Here is a 22,158-nt window from a genome sequence, read left to right on the forward strand (position 1 = left end):
TTTTTGCTATAGGATCATAGGTGAACTATGTATGTCTGAAGAAGTCTGACCTTGGTGAGACGGAACGTATATACGGAAATATATTTGTGTTAGTGTGCAGCAAGACTCTTGAATCACTCAGTACAGTAGCTATGTTGTATTTTTTCTCAAGGGATGAATTATCTGTGAAAATATGTCGCAAAATCATTGATTTAAACATTTGTAATCTTCGTTGTGAATTGTCTCGGAAAATCTATATTCTTCTCATTTTGTACGCTCCCAGAATAGGTTGCTATCATAATTGGGCGTAATTTCATTGATTTTAGAGTATTTGGAACTCCATATCCAAATTTTTAAAAATTATTTTCTCATAAAATATTAGAGATTGATAATTATTCGCATTTGGTAAATATTTGAATGCATCAAATAATGTAGTTTTAGGTTCACAGCATTGCCTATGGAACTGTTAATTATTAAATGAGACGGTTCCATTTCATTTGAATCCACGAACCCATGACAATTGCACCTGCATACTATTGCACATATGGACTTTTTGTTTTACGGATATTTGAACCCATACTAACCTTAACCCATGGGTTTTAGCACCCGCACATAGATTGAACCCGCGGATATACACATGGGTTCAAATGTACGGTTACCAAATGAGACTGACTCCAACAATATTCATAGCATGTTTACTTTTATTGGACACGTAGTGGACATAACGATCGTTTCAATATTATGTTGTTGTTCTTGTTCTTGTTCTTGTTCTTTGACACGTTTTTAAAAAGTCGCTTTTCTCTTTGATTACTGGACTAATTGCTTTGAAATTTTCAGTGGTTGAAGATGAAATTTTTCTCCAGAAGGCTATTACTTTTATTTATTTCAAATATTTCTGTTAGCTCTGTAAGATTTGTTTTTGTTTGCTATGACGTCACTAAACGTTCTGCAGATATCGGACGCCATTTTGTGTCCAACGGACCATCTTGCAATTTCAATTCACGCTGTCACAAGACAGGAGTTCTGGTACCGTAACACAGCGCGGTGACACTGAACTAACTCGTAGCTGTCAAAAGCTTGAAAATCCATACAAATATGAGAAATAAAAAGATGAAACTTGGCAGGTGGGTAGAGTTGTGTTTCTTTTAACCATATTTGAAAGTTTCGCGTTTCTACATTTGAAGGAGGGGGAATAGGGGGTGTGCATTTCCGATACGTCGATAATATCTTTGTCAACCAATTTACGGCCACCGTGTTTTCGTCTGTTTGATTGCTGTGATGTGGTGCTTTGTTTATAATTTAACGAGTTTTGTTCGAAATAACCTTGTTCTTGAAATATATGACGGTCAGAAATGCAATTAGAAGCCCAATGTTTTCACGCTGTCACAAGACCAACAATTGTCAACCAATTTGCGACCACCGTGTTTTGTCTGTTTGATTGCTGTATGTGATGCTGCGTATGCGATAGTCTCGACGCAGCATAAACGATGATCAAGGCTTGAAATCCGTGGTCGCACACTGGTCGGTCGCAAATACGTCTTTCGAGTGCCGTACTTTGGGGATTTGTATAGCTTCAACCCTTTGTCGTAGAAAGTTAATACGAGGTTTAGCGTGTAGAATAAATGCCGCCAATGCACCCACGGTGAAAAAATTAACGGGTTAGATATATTGGTTTTTGTTTTATAGCGGTTTGAATGAAATTGTCCGCAGACTGGCTACACCACCCTAGGCCTGGTGAGTTGTCCGTGTAGTCGAATTGTCCATCAGCCCTAAACGGCTATGACAGTCACTGTACCAAAAATTGTACCCCGATTCGGCTGGTGTTAAGTTGACGCATTTTATTTAGTAACGTTTTTATCTGAAATGTTTGACTGTGGTTCGGTACCTGATCCGATAATACGGTACATAATTGACTCATATCACGAGATATTTCAACTGATGTTTCAATTGTCACAGGACCTAAAATATCTATGACAGTCCCTGTACCGTCACGGTACCCCGATACAGGTACTGGTAAGTCACCGCCGGTATGTTAGTCGTTGGTCACCGCATATGATTTTTGGGGAATTGTTCTGCGTGTCCATATATTTGAGCATTGCTCTCTTGTTCTATGTGTGTTTATTTTCAAATTTGTGTTAATGTAGAACATTTTCACATTTTAATTGTCCGTATCAATATGTATATTAGAAATATTTATTCAATTGAGGAGACTAATTGTAGATCTTTGGGCCATATCACATTTAGTCTAGGCCAGATTTACCTATAGGCAAAGTAAGCGGAAGCCTAGATGCCCCAAGCCTGTGAGCGTTGCCAGAGATGCTTGAGAGGCCAGTTTAACACTTTACAAACCTGGTATTTTTTTATCAGATTGATAATTCTTGTTGCAAATATTTATCGTTTAAAATTTAAAAAACTAAACACGATCAGATAAATGAATTCGTTTAATTTGAAACAAAAGAGTGCTAATTTGAAGTAACAGTTTGTACTCTAATAATGTCTTTATTTTTTAGGGAAAAAAGATCTATGAACATCTATACTAATTTATCTAAAAAACAACGAAGATTTATTATATTTTTTATCGTGAACCCATTTATTTTAACATTTTATTACAGCACTGAATTCGTTAAAATGTTGTTAAATTCAACTTACTATACAATCTACATGATTAGCATACGCATCTTGTCTGTAATTAAAATTTCATATTTTGCGCAATCCCAATTTTTTTTTATAACATAATATATTTATATAATCCAAATGCTTACACTCGTCATTGGTATGAATACTAATACGTGGACAGTGAATGAAATCGAAAAATAAAAGCTATCGTGTAATCCTCCACACGCGATGTACTTCAAACAGTATAGAACCCGATTCATTCCTAACTAAACTAATTTTAAATTTAATCTAAATTGATCGCTTGAATCTTCAGTGTCTCGTCCCTGGTAGTCAAGATCAAATGTGGATATGAAAGTGTATTTTTTTAGTATTTCATATAATATATATATATATATTCTTCTGCATATATGATGCAAAAACAAACACAACACTTCGTTCTCAAACAATCGATGAATTAAAACGCTAAAATAATCGAAGTTGAAATAAACGATTGTTTCTATCTTTTTGCGATCCTTGTTCACGGTTTCCGTCTCTCATATGTCTGTGTTCAGTGAGATATCTTCATGTGACTGGGATACACTTGTGTGATATGGAGAAGCCACTGTGTGTGTCGCCACGGCTATTGACAGGAATTTATTCACTATAGGACAAAAAAACCAGATAGATTGCTTCAAATTAAGTCCGTGAATTAGCAATTTTGCGAAACTTGATGCTCTCACCTCCTTCGACACTCGAATCAGTAGGATCTCGCTTTCCTCTAATAGATGGGGAGGACCTTCGAATAGCCACAGGAACTTTACTCAAGGGAGACATCCTTCGTCCAGTTGATATACCTTGATTATTTCTTCTAAAAGCGCTGCAACAAGTGTTGAATATACCGGCAGTTAAGCAAGTACATTTAATCTTATTTCAATACTTGTATAACCAAACATACATTGAAAATGTGTCAGGTAACATACTCTGCGTTCACCGACTGACTTTTAGTAAATTCGTGGTGCATATTCTCTCATGAAAAATTTGCATTTTTTAAGCGGTAAATGTAGACGTGCGTCTCAGATGCTTTCGTAAATAAAATAAAATGGAAATTCTATTCAGAAAACTGTTCGCGATGAATGTCAGGCTAATTTTATGGAATAGTGCGTCCTCGGATTTCTGGATTCCTGACTATTAATGGTCTACTATAAATTTCGATAAGTTTTAATTTTTAAATAAACGAGATTGATTTCATTATGGAATAAGAATTTTTATATTTAACCAGGCAAGTCTAATTATATGATGTACCATGGCATCATGCCCGATTGCCAGACCAAGTCGTTTGTGGGAATTCTTTACCAGGTTATCTTTCCAGATGCTCGGCTTTAGATTATGATATTATGTTCAGGCATCCATGTGCCAAAAAAAGCCTTATCATCATATTCAATAAGATACGTAGTAGATAATTTCCAAAATGTCTTCACCTCGTCCCAGCCACAATTCCCACAGGACCACTGTTACATTTCCTTTTCACGCAAAATAAGTCTCCAGATGAGTTTTTCAGCTGCTTCGAAGTTTTGAGTATCCCGTAGTTGCTCTAAAGTTATAATGTGAACTCAATTTAGGTTTGTCATGTTAATTAAAGTCAATGTAGATCGTTTTTTTTTTCAAGATGGTTAAAAGAGAAGTCTATATTTGTAGACATCACTTGGGCACTACAGCCGTAAGCCAGAATAACAAATAGAATTTCTCCTCATGCAAAAATCGATCATCTGGGCATTGATCTTCAACCGGTTTCCGCGGAACACGAAAACGGGTTTTCCGTGAAAGACTTTCAGGAGTTCCGCGTCAAATTACTGCTTCAATTTCTTTCTATAATTGATATATTTTATGATATAAAATATTACAAATTTTATATCAACTTATTTGGTTTTAGGTCGAGCCTGTTGCGTGATAATTAAAAGTAACAGTGCGAATATTCTTTGAGTTTTTATGACATCATAGGAGGAATTTCATTTATTTTAATTTTTATTTAATTTATTTATTAATTTAATTTATCATTAGCATTTGTCAGTATACTAGGCAATTTGCTAATGATATCACAACGAATACAATTATATCAATTACTTTGTTATGGTGGATAGATATCTGAAAACAAAAACAGACACTCAAAAACGGTTATTCCGGAAAATTCTGAATTTTCATTTGCTGTTCAGCAAAAATACGTAATATAAGAAGTTGTCCCGAGGCTTAAAAAGGGGTTGAACATCACTGAATTAGCAGACCCCAACAGAACCTGTTTGATGTTATTTATCCCCATTATCTCATTGTCAATTTTCGCGCAAATGCAATCGCCAGAAACTCAGTTTTGTCGTTGCCTTTTCGAGATATTGTTGCTTACAAGCCCGATTCAGGCACTATTGTACTATGAATATCTCCAGCCCCGTCATACTAATCAACTCTAGCAATAGCAACATTGGCTCTGACAGAAAGAAGTCGACCGAATTTACACACTATCCGTGAAAAGTACAAAACCCGGTTTCTTATTATTCGAAATTAGGAATATAGTGTTATCAACCAACTTTGTTCTGAAGATCTTGTTCCCCAAATGGGCGTTGTTGTGACGGTCGCAATGTTACTGCATTAATTTCCATCGTTGACTTAGGAAGAAAGCATGCACCTGTAATATTAGGATTAAAAAAATGTTATTTATTATTTTTTAAAATGAACATCAGTGATTTTGCTAGAAGAATCAAAGAGGAACTTCCGTCTCCACTAGTTCAACTATATTTTGTTAATAACGTTAATGTGAATAAATGTAGCTTTTTCAAAAAGTTTTTGTTACACTTATTTTAAACATGTACAAAAGTAGACGAAGAAACTGTGCACAGGCATTGCTTATGCATAATTTAAACTAAAGAATAATAGAAGTTAAACAATGTTTCTTAAGTTGTACCTGCGCTCGGTATAAATTCGCCATTTTTAGTTATTGCACTTCGCACGCTGACTGGTCCACTTTGGCATTGGTCGGTGTAGTAAACGATAGGAGATTGGTGATACGTTGCACTACCATGCTTCTTACGATGAATATTTCGACATCCATGGATCTGCGTAAACAACAGAAGAAAATATATACCGATATTAATGACAGCAAGTGCTGTGCAGAAGCGTAATAGCCATTTTGCGAAAAAAAGTTACAGAAAAAATTGCGTGGATGGCCATTCACCTAAAACACTTATCGGAAAGTGCGTTATTGGTGAATTGTCATTTGAAGACATGTGTGTGAAAGAAGTATTGGAAATTGTATACGGCAACAGTGTACCTTTTTGGAGTACCAAACGAACAAACCATGAAAATATGATCTAAGTTTAAATTACCAGTAACGTACATGGACATGGCCAAACCATGGTAGGCGAGATTCTGATGCTGAATATAATAATATAGTTGTTGTGATTATTCATTACGCATTTAAACTTACGTGGTTTTGGTCTTTGTGCTGCTCACCCTGGCAGGATGAAATATTGAATCTTAGTGCAGCTTGGAGTCGGTTCCCAATCAATCCGGTTGCTCTCAGTTCGCGAAAATTCCGAATTAGTATATATGTATAAGAGTTTCTGCAAAATGATAAGCTATTGAATACAGTGACAGTACTTTATAGTTTCATTTGAAAATATAAAATATTTAAGTAATCAAACTGAAAGTTAGATGAAAAACATGCAATACACATCTTCTGGAATCAACCACATCTTTTTTGATCCCGTGAGATTGAGGTATGTGACAAAGGCTCGAAACATGAAAACTTTCGATGCTCACCTGTATGCATCGGCGTGTTGTTGGTGATGACAAAACGGCCTGAATTCATATTTGATTTCTCGAATTCCGTGAAATAACATTGGAAATCTGCTATCGTAACGAATGCCATGTTGCTGATTAGATCCCCAACTTCTCAACACTGCTGCAGGAGGGCCTGATGGAACACACCGGGAGCTTCTAGATATAATGGCACCGATCACATGTTATATAATTCATAGGATAAAGGTTAACAAATTTGCTATCATTTTACTTGCTACGCCGTATGGCGATGTTCAGTGAACTGACAACTTTGTTTCGTCTTTTTACTTCGCTATTGACTGATGTCGGCCGATCAGGGACTTCGCCATCTGCTGCTTCTTCTGTGTCCTCAAGTGTCATATGGATGAGATGTAAAGCCCTAAAACACATCACATTCATTCTAGTAAACCAAGATCAATGACTGATAGAACATAGACTACACACATACCATTCACACCAGAACATTCTCATACCATCAACTTCGAGTTGCGAAATACCAATGGTCAGGCCCTCGGCGTCACCATAATTTTACGTTTTGGCCGATTGCAATAAACAGTTGCACGCCCCTGGTCTAATCTCTAATTCTCCAAAGTACAACACCGTCTTTTATGTTAATACGTATATACGTCAGAGCAGCTGAAATAGGTATCGAAATATGGTCCAAATCGCCTATTGAATGGCCTTCCCCGAAGGGCTGGCTATTGGACTGTTTTTAGGACAAATACACAAGACATGTACAGCCAAACAAGTGTGGTGTTTTATGTAAAGGCTTCTACTTGAATAAATGACTTTGAATGTCTCCGGCCCAAATTAAAAAAAAAACAATGTGCCATAATCTGTGTATACATTTTATTTAAAAATAATTCTGATAACAGACTACAGCCATGCTATGAAAGCCTATGATACTGTGGAATGGAAAACTCACGCATACGGACGATTTGACTCGCAGTTGAAAGGTAACTCTTCCTCATGTAGATTTTCGCAAATTTTCCATCCAAATATAGAATCACCCTATCAAAAATAGAATATACAATATATAGGTACCTCATTATGCAAAAATCCTCGATTTTAGGTTACGAAAGTCTATATCAGAGTAGTAAATACCTTATCACTACGAAATATAAGATTTGCAAAAATAATTCCCGATCTTCCGCAAACTGTGCGCGTAACGTATCAAGTAAGCACATGCAAGCAGTTTAGATATCGATAACACACATGTAGCCTATAAATGTCGAAGACGTCTTAGCGCACTTTACTTTAACTCATCCTGACAATGATTTGGAATACCCTACTCCACTATAAAGTGACTTACCTTCTTGGATGTCGTTGTCTGCTGGTTTTTAGAGTGAGGTGCGAATAATGAATAAAGTTCATCCGAGAATTCCGTGACTGGAGGATCTAACAAGTCATGACACGACATCCTCAACCCAAAGCTTCCGTGCATATGTCAAGAGGAAAATGGCGTGTGGCGAAAAGTCTACGCAGAACCATCCGTAGAGAATACAGTGAGAGAGATGTAGCTGAACGGGCGACCATGGTTTTATTGTGACGCCATACTAACCTAGGCTCAACGGCCGAAAGCTTGTGTGTCACGATTCACGATGGTTTAGCATTCAACAAATAAACTGGCGCAGTATGGCGCCATTGTTATGTTTTTTTCTAGACTAGAGTGACGCATGGAATGGTGGTAACAACGGTGGGTGGAAATAAATTTTGTGCTAAGCGTCTATGATCGCACTAGGAGTTGTAGTCGAATTACCTTATCAAATAATAATAATACTCCGCATTTTTGCATGACGTCGATCCATTTTGATTCTTACAAAAAAGAGAATATCATTTTATACAGGTAACAAAATACGAGTAAGCGGAATAGCACGACCTATTGAAGTCCCTTCTTGTCATGAATGAAACTCAATATATATACGGATATCAACACAAATGTGGCGTTGTTCATAAGTTTATTTAAATTACCAAACATATTTTATCACAATCATTTGACTCCGTCGTTCGTCCCACGAAAATATTTCGAAGCGTCGTAAGTTTGCACTGTCGTTGCATGTTTTTTAATATCTACATCTTTCGCCCCCTCAGAAAGTGACTGGAAAAGAAAAATTGAATAAATAAAAATTTTTGTTTTAACGTTTGAATATCAAATTCAATATGTAACGATCTCCTTCATTTCTCCTAGATTTAAAATTGATCTGGGCAGTGTGCATGATTCCAATATGTTTTTTTTTCTCAGAACAATTTTTTGGTTTATGAGATTAAGGCAAAAAAGCAGCACATAAAAATATTTGGATATGAAGTAAGGTTGCCTGAAATATAGATCCTTAACTTGGATAAGCGATAAAGTCCTCGCGGTAACATAACTTCACAGTTGGAAAATGTGAGATTTTTATATGGAACACTTGGTGGTGAAAATTTAAGCATGGGAAGAAAAAAAAAAATAGTTTGATCAAACGTATTTATAAAGTAGCTACCATACCTGTGACAATTAAGGTAATCAACTAAAAGGAACAGATTACAATAATAGATTGTTAACAACAGAACATTTATATTCAAGTTGGTTTAAAGAAACGTTAACTCACCCTCACATGCTTCGAAGATTTCGAATACAAAGACTTTTTAGAGCTTGTTTTTCTGTGGTCGATAGATCTTGAAGTACTTTTTTCTTCCGCGTCCGGCAGTGGAGATCGTAACTTTATTTTGGGCGAATTTTCTGACGATATAAGCTCTTTGGTAACTAGCGTTTCGTTTTCAGAGAACAGACTATACGGTATTGACAACGAGACATTATCGTCATCTTCGTCGATTTGAGTACTTGCATCTTTTTGAGTTGTATTAGGTAATGCATCATTGTCGTTCACGTCATAGACTGGGTGGTGAATTTCAGATATTAGAGTGCTATTATGTAAAGGTGCAACTTGAGGCTTGTTGCGTACGGAAAGATTTGCGATCTTTCCAGCAAAAAGTGTACTTGATGAGGTGCCAGGTGCTTTTACCCCCGTTAAATATGAGAATGTATATGGTTTCGTGAACATATTGGACAAATCTTTTGGTAATTTGGGCTTTCTTTTATATACAATTTTTTCATCTACTTTTATATGGTATTGTCCATGTGTGTATGTTCGAGTTTTTTTGCTTCCCTGTTTGCTTTGTTGAGTAGGCCTATTGTTTTTTTCCGGAACGGGTCCCAATCCTCTTCTGTGGCCGATTTTCTGGTTTTCTTCTGAAGTCTTACCAACTGCCTTGAATCGAACATTTTTCTTTGGGGTAGGATATACTAAATCTTCTCTTGGCTGTTTTAAAGCTTTGGCGCCGAATTCAGGCAAATTGATTTTAGCGCCGAGGTGTTCTTGATTAGGGTGATGATTGTCATGTGAAGACGCTGGTGTGCAAGGGGGTGCGTTAATCTCAGGGGGTGGGAGGGTTATAGAGATGCTTTTTATTCCATTGTCATTGTACCCCTCATGTTGTTTATCAAATTCTGCGTTCGGTACTCTTTGAATTGAATTTTTCATTTCCGTTAAGATAACTTTGCCTGTCAACTTTGATGGCTCTTCCGGAGTTTTAAGTTGTTCGTCAATGTCCCATGGTGACGTATCTTTACTCCTGGATACCGTGTGATTTTCGTCGGCATCATTACGATGATTGTATTTTAACTTGATAGGTTTGTCACTTTGTTGATTTTGCGACAAGTATTTGCGTTCAACACCTTCGACATACAAAGCTTCTTCTGGTCGACCTGAATAATAGGAACAGAATAGGATTGTGTGGTTTGATTCTTCGTCACAATTTACGAATAGTTATTATATTAAATAGTTTAAAGCTGTGTACGGTAAATATCCTTAATGGCGCCTACGAACCAAAATTGGATTTAGACATAATATCTTTATTAATATTTTTCAAACGATGTGAACGACATAAAATGTGGGTGCATGGATATCACAATACAACCTGTGGGAATGTAGATCACGCCGGGATTATTTTTCTGCAGCTCTTTCTTTGAAGAAAAGTACGATTTCGGTAAATTTCTTCTTCCATTATGAACAAGATATTTCCATAAATGCTCATATGTTTGCTGGAAATGCTGACCAACTAAATCAGCGGGTAATTTGTCGAAGGAAAACTCTCCTATTTTCCGGTCAATAGTTGACGATTTTTCTTGCTGGTTAAACGCAGCTTTTGCAACGTTTTTAACACCTTTGTTGTCGACTAATCGCATATATTCTTCGGAATACAGGATGGAGTTTGATTTTTGCAGAACAGTGGGTTCTTGTTTGTTTGTAGTTCGTTTGTCTTTTTCCATTCTACCCAATAAACTTGTCAACAATTTTTTACCAGCTTGAGTTTTTGGATTCGGATCTGGATTTAAGATGCGAGAAAACGTAGATTGATTATGTGTATTTGCTATGCGATCGACTTTCGTAACAGGAGCCGCTTTCTGCTCCAAGTTTGGGACGAACATATTTGTTTTTGTGAACATTCTGTGAAGAATTATAGTACGTTACTGCACGTCAAATCTTTTACAGTTTTGAAATAATAATACCATGATTTCAATGAATGACAATCTAATCACTTGCAATAGACTCAATATTACAGTGCTTATTGCAGAATTCATAAGTAATTCAATATTAGGAACTCATAAGTTCACTGATTTTCTCAAAATGCGGAATGCAAAGAGGCATTTATGCTTGGTGCATAAAAATATTTGTTGATAATTAGAACTACATTCACAAATATTTTTCATGCAGTATATTTTTTAATTTAGGAGCTGATGTTGATATCAATCATCAGGAACAAAGAAAAAAACTTAATTAGTAATTTCTTTCTGAAATATAATACAATATCCCAAATGGTACCTTTCACTTTTTTTGCTTCTCATGTCTCCAAAATCAAATGTGTGTAAAACAAATTTAGGTATCTGTTTCTTATTGTCTTCACCTCTGACGTCTATCTGCATCTAAAATATTATATTACGTTTTGTATATCAAAACAGGATTAATTGAAAACAAAAATGAGGATGTGGTTTTGTTTGTTGTGTTTGGCCGCACTTTCGTCGATGGTTGAACCACTTGCTCCCTTACAACCAACGGTCTTGTCAAGGGCCATTAAACGCCGTTGAATCGCGATATCAGATCTCAACAAATTTAAGTGTTTTTGTCATTGTTTGTACCAACCACATGTTCATTGAATTCGTGATATATGAAACCTATTATGGGTCAAATTCTAACAAAATAACTTTTACGCAATAAGACTGTTTAACTTTTCTCTCTCTCATTAATCAGGAAAATAGTTACTCTCACCCATATTGGTAGTCTATTTTTAGTGATATTACTGCTATAAAATATACTAGATTATTATTGATGCTTGGCTACATTTATAAACGATTTTTTGAATTCGAATTTCAGAAAAACTATGGCAAAGGTATTGGCGGCTCGTCGTTAACCATGTATGAATATGTGAATTGTGAATATGTGGTTAAAATTTGTTAGCCCCTCATTTTTACAAATTCATCAAATATTGAACATGTCATTGATTTGGAAAACCTTTCGAGTTGGATTATGTTAGTAGCTGATAGTATACAAATAGTTTTTTTCGTGCTGTGAATTCCAAATTTTGTCAAACTTTTTTCCTGTACTGAAATGTCGCTGTGGCATCACCGCGCATGTTTTTTTTACTCTGATGTGCGTCAAAATACATATTGTAGCCAAATTCACATCACGTCTACGTAATTCGTGTCTACCTTACCTCTTCCACCTCTTCTCTATATTCGCTGACAACATCAGCTTGTTTCTTGATTGGTGGTAAAGGCGGATGTTTGACGAGCGTAGTTGCATCACCTTGTTCACCTTTGAGATTCGGCGTTTGCTTGACTGTTTCATGTCGGTACGCCTGTACAATTTCATGGGAAGTATTTCCATCGAGAGCATTTCTTGTCCACTCGGCGTCCTCGTCTTCTTCGTCAAATTGATAGTACCGTTCGTTTGCATCATGTTTGGGACCAAGGCGGTGTGTTTCGGTTTTTTGTCCTCTGATGTATGGCGCTGCAGTGTGAGAGTTTTCAACGGGTTTGTCGTCCAGCTTGGGCAGGAAGCGAGGACGTTTTCTGCGCGCATATTTAGAAAGGATTGCTTTGCCCGCGTCCGATTCATTATTAGGGTGTCTCCGAAGGACTTGATCAAGATACAAAGTTTGGTTCCAAAGAGAATTCTGATAAAAGAATGATGATTGAAAAGCTACCTGTAATTAATTAAATTACATTGAAAAATTGTTTGGTAAGCGTTGAAACTAAGTAATTACATGGAGTATTTTTCGATTCTAATTATGCAATACTTAGCTATATTTTTTGAAGTTATAGGGCCGATAGTTTTTTAATTCACGTAGAAACGTGTAGGCAATATCTCGTTAATACAAGTTCGCTCACATTGCCTTGTAAACTCATCCATCCTCGATCTCCAATCCCAACATGCCGCACAATTTCGGGAATTTTGAAATTCTAGAAATCAAGACAATATGTTTTATATCAAGTAAATTTGCTCAATTTGTACACGGTTGCAAATAGAATAACATTCTTCGTGCTCGGATGCCAAAAGAATTTTAATAGTGGGACCGAAGGAAAACATAAAATATATATATAATAAGTTATAATAAACTTTAAATATATATGACACCAGAGCGAACAAACTTTGAAAATTATAGACAAGCAGAATATTTTGGTAATAATTAGAAATATATATAAGCAGGTGTGCGTACAAAAGTTAAATAAAAAAAAAGGGGAATCAGAATTACTCACTCTATAACCATTGGATAGTAGGAGGTCGTGCTTTGTCGACTTCCCTTTTTTTGCATAATTATCCGCGGCGTTGTGAAGACGTGCGATGATAGCAGGCAGGTTGAGGGTGGACATGATATATTATTGTTGCCTCTTATTTCTTTACAAAGGATATATCATTGTTTTTGAAACTGCACAATGGTGCGGTGCAAACAATTAACTAATCAAATAGTTGAATCAACCCAGAGGAAATAAACCCATGCGACCATTAACTTAAAACACTAACATAAAGGGCACTATAACTCTCATCTTGCACGAAACATTTCCTCTCGTAACCTGCAAAATAATATGTCTACAACGGAAGATGAAAATAGTAAAGCAGTCAAATCTTTATTTCGTTCGTTGACTTCAAAGTCTTGCGGCCTAAAATGTTCTACGATTGAGCCCACGGTTGATAACAATGCTGTCGGTCGAATCTAAGCTTACCGATCAAAAGACTACAATGTTTTATACGCGCCTAACAAAAGAAATTATTGGAAAGCAAACTTGATTTCGCCTGACCTTTCCGCAGAAACAACAAGGGAATTTAGTTAACTTAACAAAACCAGCGGAGTGCAAACACACGATCAATTATTTTACATGAATGACCAGTGACAGTTCCCTACCTCGTGTCTTTCGGGAAAGGACAGCAATAAAAAATTAAATAATTCGGCTTTCTAGGTCCAATTTGTAAACCGCGCATTGGTGAATATAGACATGTACGTGGTAAACTGAATCCACAAGGAAGAATAAAAAGTTCCAACCTAGATTATTAAAGAATTTATAGTCCAGCAAACAGGTCTTTCCTAAACAAAATACAGTCGCCGAGCACAACAATCTATACCACGTAATGTGTATTACCGTATCGCGTCCAGCCAAACAAAAAACTTTCAATCAAATATATCAAACTGTAACTAACCGACTTGACTAGCAATTCCTGTTTTCCATCCGACAATAAACCAGTACTCACTCCTTATACACCATTCTCGCAAACAACATGAATTAAATGGGTATTGCCCTGAAAGTCCCACGCCATGTTTGACCAAGCTCCGTAATCCCACTTGATAGAATGGTTCGAGATAATCCCACGCCCTATTCATGATGCATCAGGAGAGTTGTCGACCAATATTTGATTTCGAAATTTTTATACTAATTTAATCACGTATGATATATTGTATCAAACGGATCATTGGAATAAAAAGTCCAGAATGACTTGAAGATATCAATTTCGAAGATGATTTGATTAAATTAAAAGTATTTGCCCTTTATAGTGTTGGTAAAATATTACATTGTACCGCCTACAATAGGCACGAAGTATATGTTTACACGTGTTTCGATTGATCACACAAACAAGTTAGAATTGTTTCGGTTTGTTTGGGGCGTCATTGTCTAAGAAAGTAACAGTTTAGCCCCACGTTATAATAACAGTGAAACGATAATTATGTTATTGCACAGAATTTATTAATACATTTAATAGTATGATATTATGTCATCCATAAGCAATTATTAAAACAATTACAAAATATAATATTTGTTCAATAAATGATTGACATCAAATATACATAAGTCTGCACACATTACACAAAATACTGCTTCCAATGGGTATAACACATTACATAGGGTATATACTACCAATACCAATACTAACATATTATTGTCATGTAAGAAGGGATCATTGCAGAAACACAGATTAATGAAAGATAATCCCATAAAGTCAATCTAGGCATAATCTCAATGACCTTAAATACAACTGCAACAATTAACTATGAGGAAAAACAGGACCAACACATAGTAATACGCTATGATAGAGGGAATAGTTGATTTTAGGAACTACTTTTTCTCAATATTTAGACTATATTATAATTATAACATATGAACTGACCCAAAATATGGAAAAACTAGACCAATATTTCCTAGAATTGTTCGTGAGAAGACTGTGTATTCAAAATATAATGAAAAAAGGGCAAATTCATATATTTGGTACTCCGGGTGAAGGTATATGTATATGTATGTATATGTTGTGAAATTAACTGATATCTTGAGATGTGGAATTTTCAATTATATAGAATAGTGGTTCTCAAATGGTGCGGCGCACCGCACAAGCGGGGGCTTAGACAATTTTTTGAGGGGAAGTGAAGCTAATTGAGAATAAAAATATTTGTTAGATTTTATATTGCATGCCCTATTTTGGATATCTACATTCCATCAACGTATTTTCAATGTGTTTTTCGAATAAAAGATACTTCGCCCTACTATCTATTATTTGTAGCTTATTGTTAGCTAGTTATTGAAGTGGGCATGAGACTTGACAAAGGCAATAAACTATTTCAAAAGTTACAAATTTTTGACGTTTTTGGGTAAGGTATGCTCATGAACAAGAAATTTCAACCGATAAAGTAGGTAACAAAATTTGCTTTTATGTCAAAAATATAAGTTACGTCTCACAGCAAACAACTATTGTTTTTAAAATGGAAGTTATAGAAAAGGGGAACAGTATAGAATATTACTAAGTTATGGTGGCATTGTTTAATGGCTAAGTATATGCAAATTACAGGGAATCTTGTCTCATTTTACGCAACTAATTCATATACAGGAAGTCAGAGCTTTTCAGTATCGAATAGAAGTAGTTGAAAGGTGCAACAAAGATCCATATGTTACGATCATTAATCTGAAACTTGAGTATAGACTTTATAAATTGCAAGCTATGGCAAATCAAAATGGCCAAGCATTTATAGAGTATATGTAACAATCTTAAAACATGTCAAGATTTGAGTAAAAAACATACAATACAGTGCACATTTCAAGTGACAACATTAATAAAATATACAGATAAAAATATATACAAGAAATGATTTAATCAAAATGATAAGAAATTGGTAATTGTAATTCTGCAAAACTTTTTAGACACCTTGGATAATGAGAAATCACACATAATATTATTTAGTTAGCACAATTCCTGAAGACTGCCACCATCTCACTTATATGAAATTGAACACTAGAAGTGAGACACTGACGAAAAGTCATAAAATTTTCATGATCTCATATAAATATTGTTAAAAATTAATATACCAAAACAGAATCCCACACTTTATACATTATACTGTTTAAAATATGAAAAATGGTATCATGTCTGAGCATATTATTATTAAGAGGGACATGCTTTCAGTAGGTATACAGATATGATAAAATAATAGTCTGTTATTATATAATTTGTACTACATGAAAATACAGCAGTTAGAAGCATACAGATTGATCAAGAAAATTGTACAAAAACACATTCATAATATGACAATCACAACTATGTGGAAGCAGCGTCAAGCTGATCAAGTTAACTTCGTAGAAATAATGAAACAACGTTCTATTGGAGATTGTCATACATCCGAGCTGTATCCTGTAATTTACTCACTATGTTCTGATAGAAGACAACTTGTTGTTGCACAAAACTTTTCATATAAGCAGCAAAATCTCCAACCCTGCAAAATAAGGTCAGTTTAGTCAATCTTGATAAACAAACGTACATGGTGTCCATAAAGTCTGGAAACATAGGATAATTAGATTTTTTCAATATGTTATTTAAACTAATATTATTTTCACTATTTACGATAATTATTATTACCGATAATATCACTAAAAATATCATGTGTACCCAGACTTTACGGACAGGACACTCTGCATATACATATAAAAGTCAAATACAAAACCAAATTCATCGACAACTTGATATCGGCTTAGCTATATCATTATATCAGTAAATGCAATGACAAAATTTGTATCAGAGCAATTCAAAACTATGGTTGTTTTCCCAAACTAGGACCCTAGGAAACTTATTCTATACTTTATCATTGCAAAGTTTTTAATGTTTATTTGAGATCATGTTATTGAGATTTTTCAGGAATTCATTTTTGTTGCAAGTCTGCAACTAAATTAAATCACTTCGGAAGACAAAATGACCATTCAGTTATTTTATTTAGACCGGTACCTAAATTTCTAAAAGACAACTAAGAGCTGTCAAATATATAACGAGACTAGGAAAACATGGCAATGTTTACAACCATGCATAAAAATCTGTTGAGTGAAAAAATATCTTAAATGGCTGCTAAAGTTTCAAATGTCTTCATTGGCAAGTTGCTGATTAGTCAATGTTACAGAAGTTTACAAGGAAGTCAATGCTTGAGAAACTTCCTTTGTGGAAACCAGTTTCCTTGCTCTTTAACCAGTTTCTTGAAAAGAATCACATTCATTATATCTATTGTCATATGAGGATGCCTGACACATAGAAAAACCTTGGTCAGGCCTAATTCTGAGGTCTGAACATTAGTATAGTAATGGCAAAGCATGTATTCATTTAAGTTGTCTCTGACATCTAAATTATAAACTTTATGAGTGAGAACTTATAAATTACACTTGTGTTTTAATAATCACAATTAAGTTTGTGCTTTAGGGTATATCATATGAATATAAAATATTTATAATGAAACAATCGATGCAACAAATGCACAAATAATTTTGTTTTTTTAATGATATAATTTCCTCTCATTCGCAGCATTATTAAAAGAGACAGTGGTGCGATAAAACAGTATTTTCGAAACACCACATGTGTTATTTATAATGCTGGATACATATGGTGATTGCTGAAATTATTGAATTTTTGAGTCTTTCATTTGGTGATAATTTTAATTTGAGATTTTGAAAATGAAATTTTCTTTGGCATATGCTTTTTATCAATAAAGATTTGCTTTGTGGGTGTATACTGAAAACAAAATTCATTTTATGTTACTAAAAAGCAGATTTAGTAGTTATCATTGTAATGCTGTTAAAGTATATATATGCATTCATTTTGGTTTTGATTTGTTGGAATTGGAACTACTGTCGAATATAATATTCATATGTCTAGGTTCATATTATGGTCATCTTGAAATTAGGCTTCAGTCTGATATAGGGCAGCGTTATTGGAAATCAATACATTCTTTCCACTTGATATTATTAACAACACAAGGAATGCACAAAGGGATGAAAGAATATTGCTGATGAGAACATTGATCACTGCATTTGCTTTAATTAAGACATCTGTTGTTATTAGTGAAACATTCATTTTACTGACAATAAGGCAATTTATCTTAGAAAATCGTTGATTGAAAATTTAAAACTACTGGGAGATAGAGCATCTGAAACAAATATTTACAGAAACAGAGTAAATAAGCTAGCACTGTGTAAAACATTCATAACCTTTGTGCACGGCACAGTTGTGAAGTTGTATATAATGAAATAATCCACAGGGAATTTAACATTCGCAGACAGAATATGAAGTCAATCTAGATACTTCCCCTCGGTTTTTCACGATTTTAGTATAATACCACCTAACTTATCATATATACCATTTGAACAACTGCTATTTATATCAACTATATTTTACAGATATGCACCGAAATGGCAACTCCAAACTATACAGGGTGTCCATGAGGTCCCTTTACAATTTTGATATGAAGTCAGTTCTCAATATATCCTAACCAGGTTTGTTGTTTTTAAATCAGTAATTGTTCAAGTATTTTTACCTTATTTAATACATATGTAAGGATCAAAACTATATATGGTATCGATGAATTCCCTTTGCAATTTTAAGACTATTTGGACACCCCATATATTGTATGTATCAATCCCATTATTCTTTTCAAATTGTTAGAAATAAAATGTTTCTATTCCACAATTGATAGAATGATCATAATATTAACGGGTTATAGTTTCAAAATGATCAAATTTGTTGATTCAAAATTTGAAAAATATCAAAATCATACAGATACAGGCCTATCAAGCCAATCCTTTACTCACTATTACATTGCATTTGTCAAATGCTAATTCATAAGTTTAACATAAATACAATAGCAGTGGCTAAAAATGAATAAATATATTGGCAATTGGATGACTATATATATTAAATATATATTTGCAAACTCGAAGCGAAAACGACCGACTCATATTATCACAATAGAATCATAACCAGAATAAGGAAATTGATATTGCTGGTGAATGACAAGCATCATGTCAACTTCTATTCAGTACAAAGTAAAGTAGCATTGATCAGTATTGCAATATGGAGTCATTAAAATTGCATGAGGAAGCCTGATTTGGATGACCATTCACTCAAGTAGAAACTAGAAAGTCTGATGTTATTATACATAAAATAAGTTACTTGAGACAAGTAACAAAGCTCACATGGGTTTGGAGTGGTGCAGTTTTATATATATGTGTATGACCAGTCCATAGTACATTTTGCATAAACTGATGATTGAGTGCAACTCAATGATTTAAATCAAGATTATATTTTATTATGATTAAGCGATTATAATTGAATTTCAATCAATTGATTTTCATCGTCTTACCTGTAATACTGCATGTGATTAATTTCTGCTTGAACGGCATATGAAAGAGTTTCAGCTCGTAATTTAGCATTTTCAACATCATCCTCTGTGTATTTTCCTTCTAGCTGAAGACGCATCATTTCTCGTTGCTTGTCTATCGCACTCTTATTATTGCCAAGGATAGTTGGGAAACACGCCATGATTCCTAAATTGTGAAAACACAGAACAAATTGTTAGTTGTAGTTACTAAGTGGACCGAGCTAAGTCTTAGAAACATGATTGCCATTGCACCTTTAATTATCCTGAAAGGGCCCCGCAGGTACAAACCCCATAGGTGACAATTATATGTGTCATAAAAACTAAAAAATGCTCCATATTTCACCAACCATCAACTATTATATGATGCATATATCGCAGGTACCACAATCCACATTCTTTATATTACCAAATTCTTTGTATTAAATACAGTATTTTAGAAGAGTGAATCATTATTTATAACTCATTTTCGAGCAATGGGGTATTTGTGAAGTACAATTATTCGGTACTGCCCATTAGAACCTACATCAATGCATAGAAAATCTTCAGTAAATATTTTCTACCTTTATATTCATTGAGACCATCCAATAATGGATTCCAATCCTGTTTTGGTTGCTCTTGATACATCAACCCAATGTCCTCATAAGTTTTACCTGGAAGAATAGATTTAATTCAGCAATTTAATATACATAACTCTAATAAAACAATTCCAGTATCAGAAAAGGGCAGCCCGATCATGAACTATGACAAGCACAATAATATTGCCGAATATATGGATACAGACTTATTCATTTGAGTGTACAAACTTTGGTTAAAAAAATTGCAATCTGGGTGTTATGGTATACATATGACTTATATTGTCTCAGATTGCAAAGATCAGAATTAATCTGATTTCAGTTTTCCTGAATGGATTTGAAGGTTCATTTGAGCTACACTATTCCCATCAGTCACATTTAATTAGTTAGGCTACTTAATAAACTTTTATCAATATAATATAAATACACATATCCTCTTAATACATTTATTAATTACTATACTTTATACATAAATATGATAGTATAATTCATAATTATACCTGTATGCTTTATTGCCTCTGTTAATGGTGCTGCATTTTGTCGCTTATCCATAGCAAATGAATCTCCTAATGCTCCGAAACACTGTCCCATTTTCTGGTATTCTTGCATTAACGGACCTTGACATTTTCTTGAATAAGCAGCACCATGAGCAACAATTTGCTTTAATGATTCATCCATTGCCCTTGTAAACTGTGAATAGTATTGTAAAGTTTGCTCAGCAGTGGATAATTCCATTCTATTCTCAGTGACAGGTACAATAGTTGTACAAAACGCTCCGCCAACAGCTGGGTCACTTTCAGCTTTTCGTTTTCCTTCCTTCCATGCCTTTTCTGAATCTTTTGAAACAAGAAAGTGTTGAAATACTTCTGACTGGGATATGACTGGATGCAAAGACATTCTAGAAAGCCATCCTTGCAACTGGTGCATTCGTCCTTCTATGAATTCATCTTCATATCTCCCAGTAAGTTGCTTGTCTGGCAATGGAGGAACGGCAATAGTTACATTGAATTTCTTCACAAGCTGTTCCAACAACCAATCAAAGTGTTTGTAACGCCTCGATACAGTCTTCCCTGAATGGCTAGGTGTGATATTATACGTAATATAACTTTTGAACCCAGAAAACTTGCTCGCTTTTTGGGGATCAGATATAGTGCACGTGAAATGTTGCTGAGCAGTATTATCCCACATTGGACCATCCTCTGTTAAAACCATATGAATCTTAGGTTTAGATGATGTATCTGCTTTTATGTCACCCAATATAAAAGATTCAGCCGGAGTAACACTGAAAGCTGAAAAAATGTTTCCGGTGAGACTGCTGAATAATCCTGTATTTTTTGCATTCTTCTTGGGTGAGTCGCTCTCTGATGATTTTTTAGTTGATCCCTCTCGAGCAGGTGATGAGGCTATTGGTACAGGTTGAGAGGTAGCTGTTGGCGCTTGGGCTGAGTAGTTTTGAACACCCCATGACGCTTCCCACTCATCATCATCCCCACCATCATAAACTTCCTCGTGTTGTTGTTGATTATCTCCATTGTATGATGTAGTTTCTTGTGGTTCGGGTGGAGCATAGGATTCATCATATTCTGCATCACCAACAGCACCATTGTCTTGCACCAATTCACAATACGCAGAAGGAAAAAGACCTACTGTTCCATCAGAAGCTTGACCCTCCCACCATCCTTCACCTACATCTGGATTGGTCAATGTCACAATATCTCCTTCACGAAGAGCCAGCTCGTGATTATCAACAATTCCATCAAACTCATACAATACTGTAACTTTATCTCCCACCTGAGCCATACTGATTTTACAAAGATTGCTACTTATTTATAGATGTTATTTAAAAAATAAACCTATTTCTATGATGCAACACAATATATAAGTAAAAGTGCTCTCACTTCTCTTTACAGTTTTAACACATATGGACATAGCTAATACATGGCATGAAAAAATTTAAGTTTTCATAGCACAAATTTTA

General features: G+C 34.8%; 3 protein-coding genes across 4 annotated transcripts; all 3 read right to left on the minus strand.

Moving 5' to 3' along the window:
* Positions 1–2,944: 2,944 nt before the first annotated feature.
* LOC120343493 (uncharacterized) lies at positions 2,945–7,896 on the minus strand. Its single transcript, XM_039412689.2, has 10 exons — positions 7,712–7,896; positions 7,325–7,410; positions 6,632–6,778; positions 6,382–6,558; positions 6,047–6,182; positions 5,525–5,675; positions 5,151–5,248; positions 4,053–4,165; positions 3,315–3,451; positions 2,945–3,235 (listed from the first exon to the last, which is right to left on the minus strand). Exons 1-10 carry the CDS (start codon positions 7,841–7,843, stop codon positions 3,129–3,131), a joined length of 1,284 nt encoding a protein of 427 aa, XP_039268623.2. The 5' UTR covers positions 7,844–7,896; the 3' UTR covers positions 2,945–3,128.
* A 454-nt stretch (positions 7,897–8,350) lies between these two features.
* On the minus strand, positions 8,351–14,265 carry LOC120343480 (uncharacterized). Of its 2 annotated transcripts, none has more exons than XM_039412672.2 (7): positions 13,196–14,265; positions 12,827–12,898; positions 12,151–12,612; positions 11,262–11,362; positions 10,357–10,886; positions 8,988–10,144; positions 8,351–8,497 (listed from the first exon to the last, which is right to left on the minus strand). In XM_039412672.2, the coding sequence occupies exons 1-7, from the start codon at positions 13,307–13,309 to the stop codon at positions 8,390–8,392; spliced, it is 2,544 nt and encodes an 847-aa protein (XP_039268606.2). In that variant the 5' UTR covers positions 13,310–14,265; the 3' UTR covers positions 8,351–8,389. The 2 variants fall into 2 exon arrangements, with proteins under 2 accessions (XP_039268606.2, XP_039268605.2); XM_039412671.2 differs by having other exon boundaries at positions 12,151–12,642.
* Positions 14,266–14,652: 387 nt separating this feature from the next.
* LOC120343488 (sorting nexin-9-like) lies at positions 14,653–22,059 on the minus strand. The gene is made up of 4 exons (XM_039412680.2): positions 20,681–22,059; positions 20,169–20,258; positions 19,591–19,774; positions 14,653–16,686 (listed from the first exon to the last, which is right to left on the minus strand). Exons 1-4 carry the CDS (start codon positions 21,978–21,980, stop codon positions 16,572–16,574), a joined length of 1,689 nt encoding a protein of 562 aa, XP_039268614.2. The 5' UTR covers positions 21,981–22,059; the 3' UTR covers positions 14,653–16,571.
* Between the last annotated feature and the right edge of the window lie 99 nt (positions 22,060–22,158).

This window comes from Styela clava, chromosome 3, assembly GCF_964204865.1.
Source record: "Styela clava chromosome 3, kaStyClav1.hap1.2, whole genome shotgun sequence".
Lineage (NCBI taxonomy): Eukaryota > Metazoa > Chordata > Ascidiacea > Stolidobranchia > Styelidae > Styela > Styela clava.

Excerpts from the sequence above, each read along its gene's own strand:
- LOC120343493 (XM_039412689.2), bottom strand. The coding sequence starts at position 7,843 with ATGCACGGAAGCTTTGGGTTGAGGATGTCGTGTCATGACTTGTTAGAT. Across the intron at positions 6,183-6,381 it reads CAACACGCCGATGCATACAG|AAACTCTTATACATATATAC; the intron begins GTGAGCATCGAA and ends ATCATTTTGCAG. Across the intron at positions 4,166-5,150 it reads AACAAGATCTTCAGAACAAA|AGCAACTACGGGATACTCAA; the intron begins GTTGGTTGATAA and ends TTATAACTTTAG.
- LOC120343480 (XM_039412671.2), bottom strand. The coding sequence starts at position 13,309 with ATGTCCACCCTCAACCTGCCTGCTATCATCGCACGTCTTCACAACGCC. Across the intron at positions 10,887-11,261 it reads AGAAGCAAAAAAAGTGAAAG|AATGTTCACAAAAACAAATA; the intron begins GTACCATTTGGG and ends AATTCTTCACAG. Across the intron at positions 10,145-10,356 it reads CGTGATCTACATTCCCACAG|GTCGACCAGAAGAAGCTTTG; the intron begins GTTGTATTGTGA and ends CCTATTATTCAG.
- LOC120343488 (XM_039412680.2), bottom strand. The coding sequence starts at position 21,980 with ATGGCTCAGGTGGGAGATAAAGTTACAGTATTGTATGAGTTTGATGGA. Across the intron at positions 20,259-20,680 it reads AGAGGCAATAAAGCATACAG|GTAAAACTTATGAGGACATT; the intron begins GTATAATTATGA and ends CTATTCTTCCAG. Across the intron at positions 19,775-20,168 it reads TGGTCTCAATGAATATAAAG|GAATCATGGCGTGTTTCCCA; the intron begins GTAGAAAATATT and ends TTCACAATTTAG.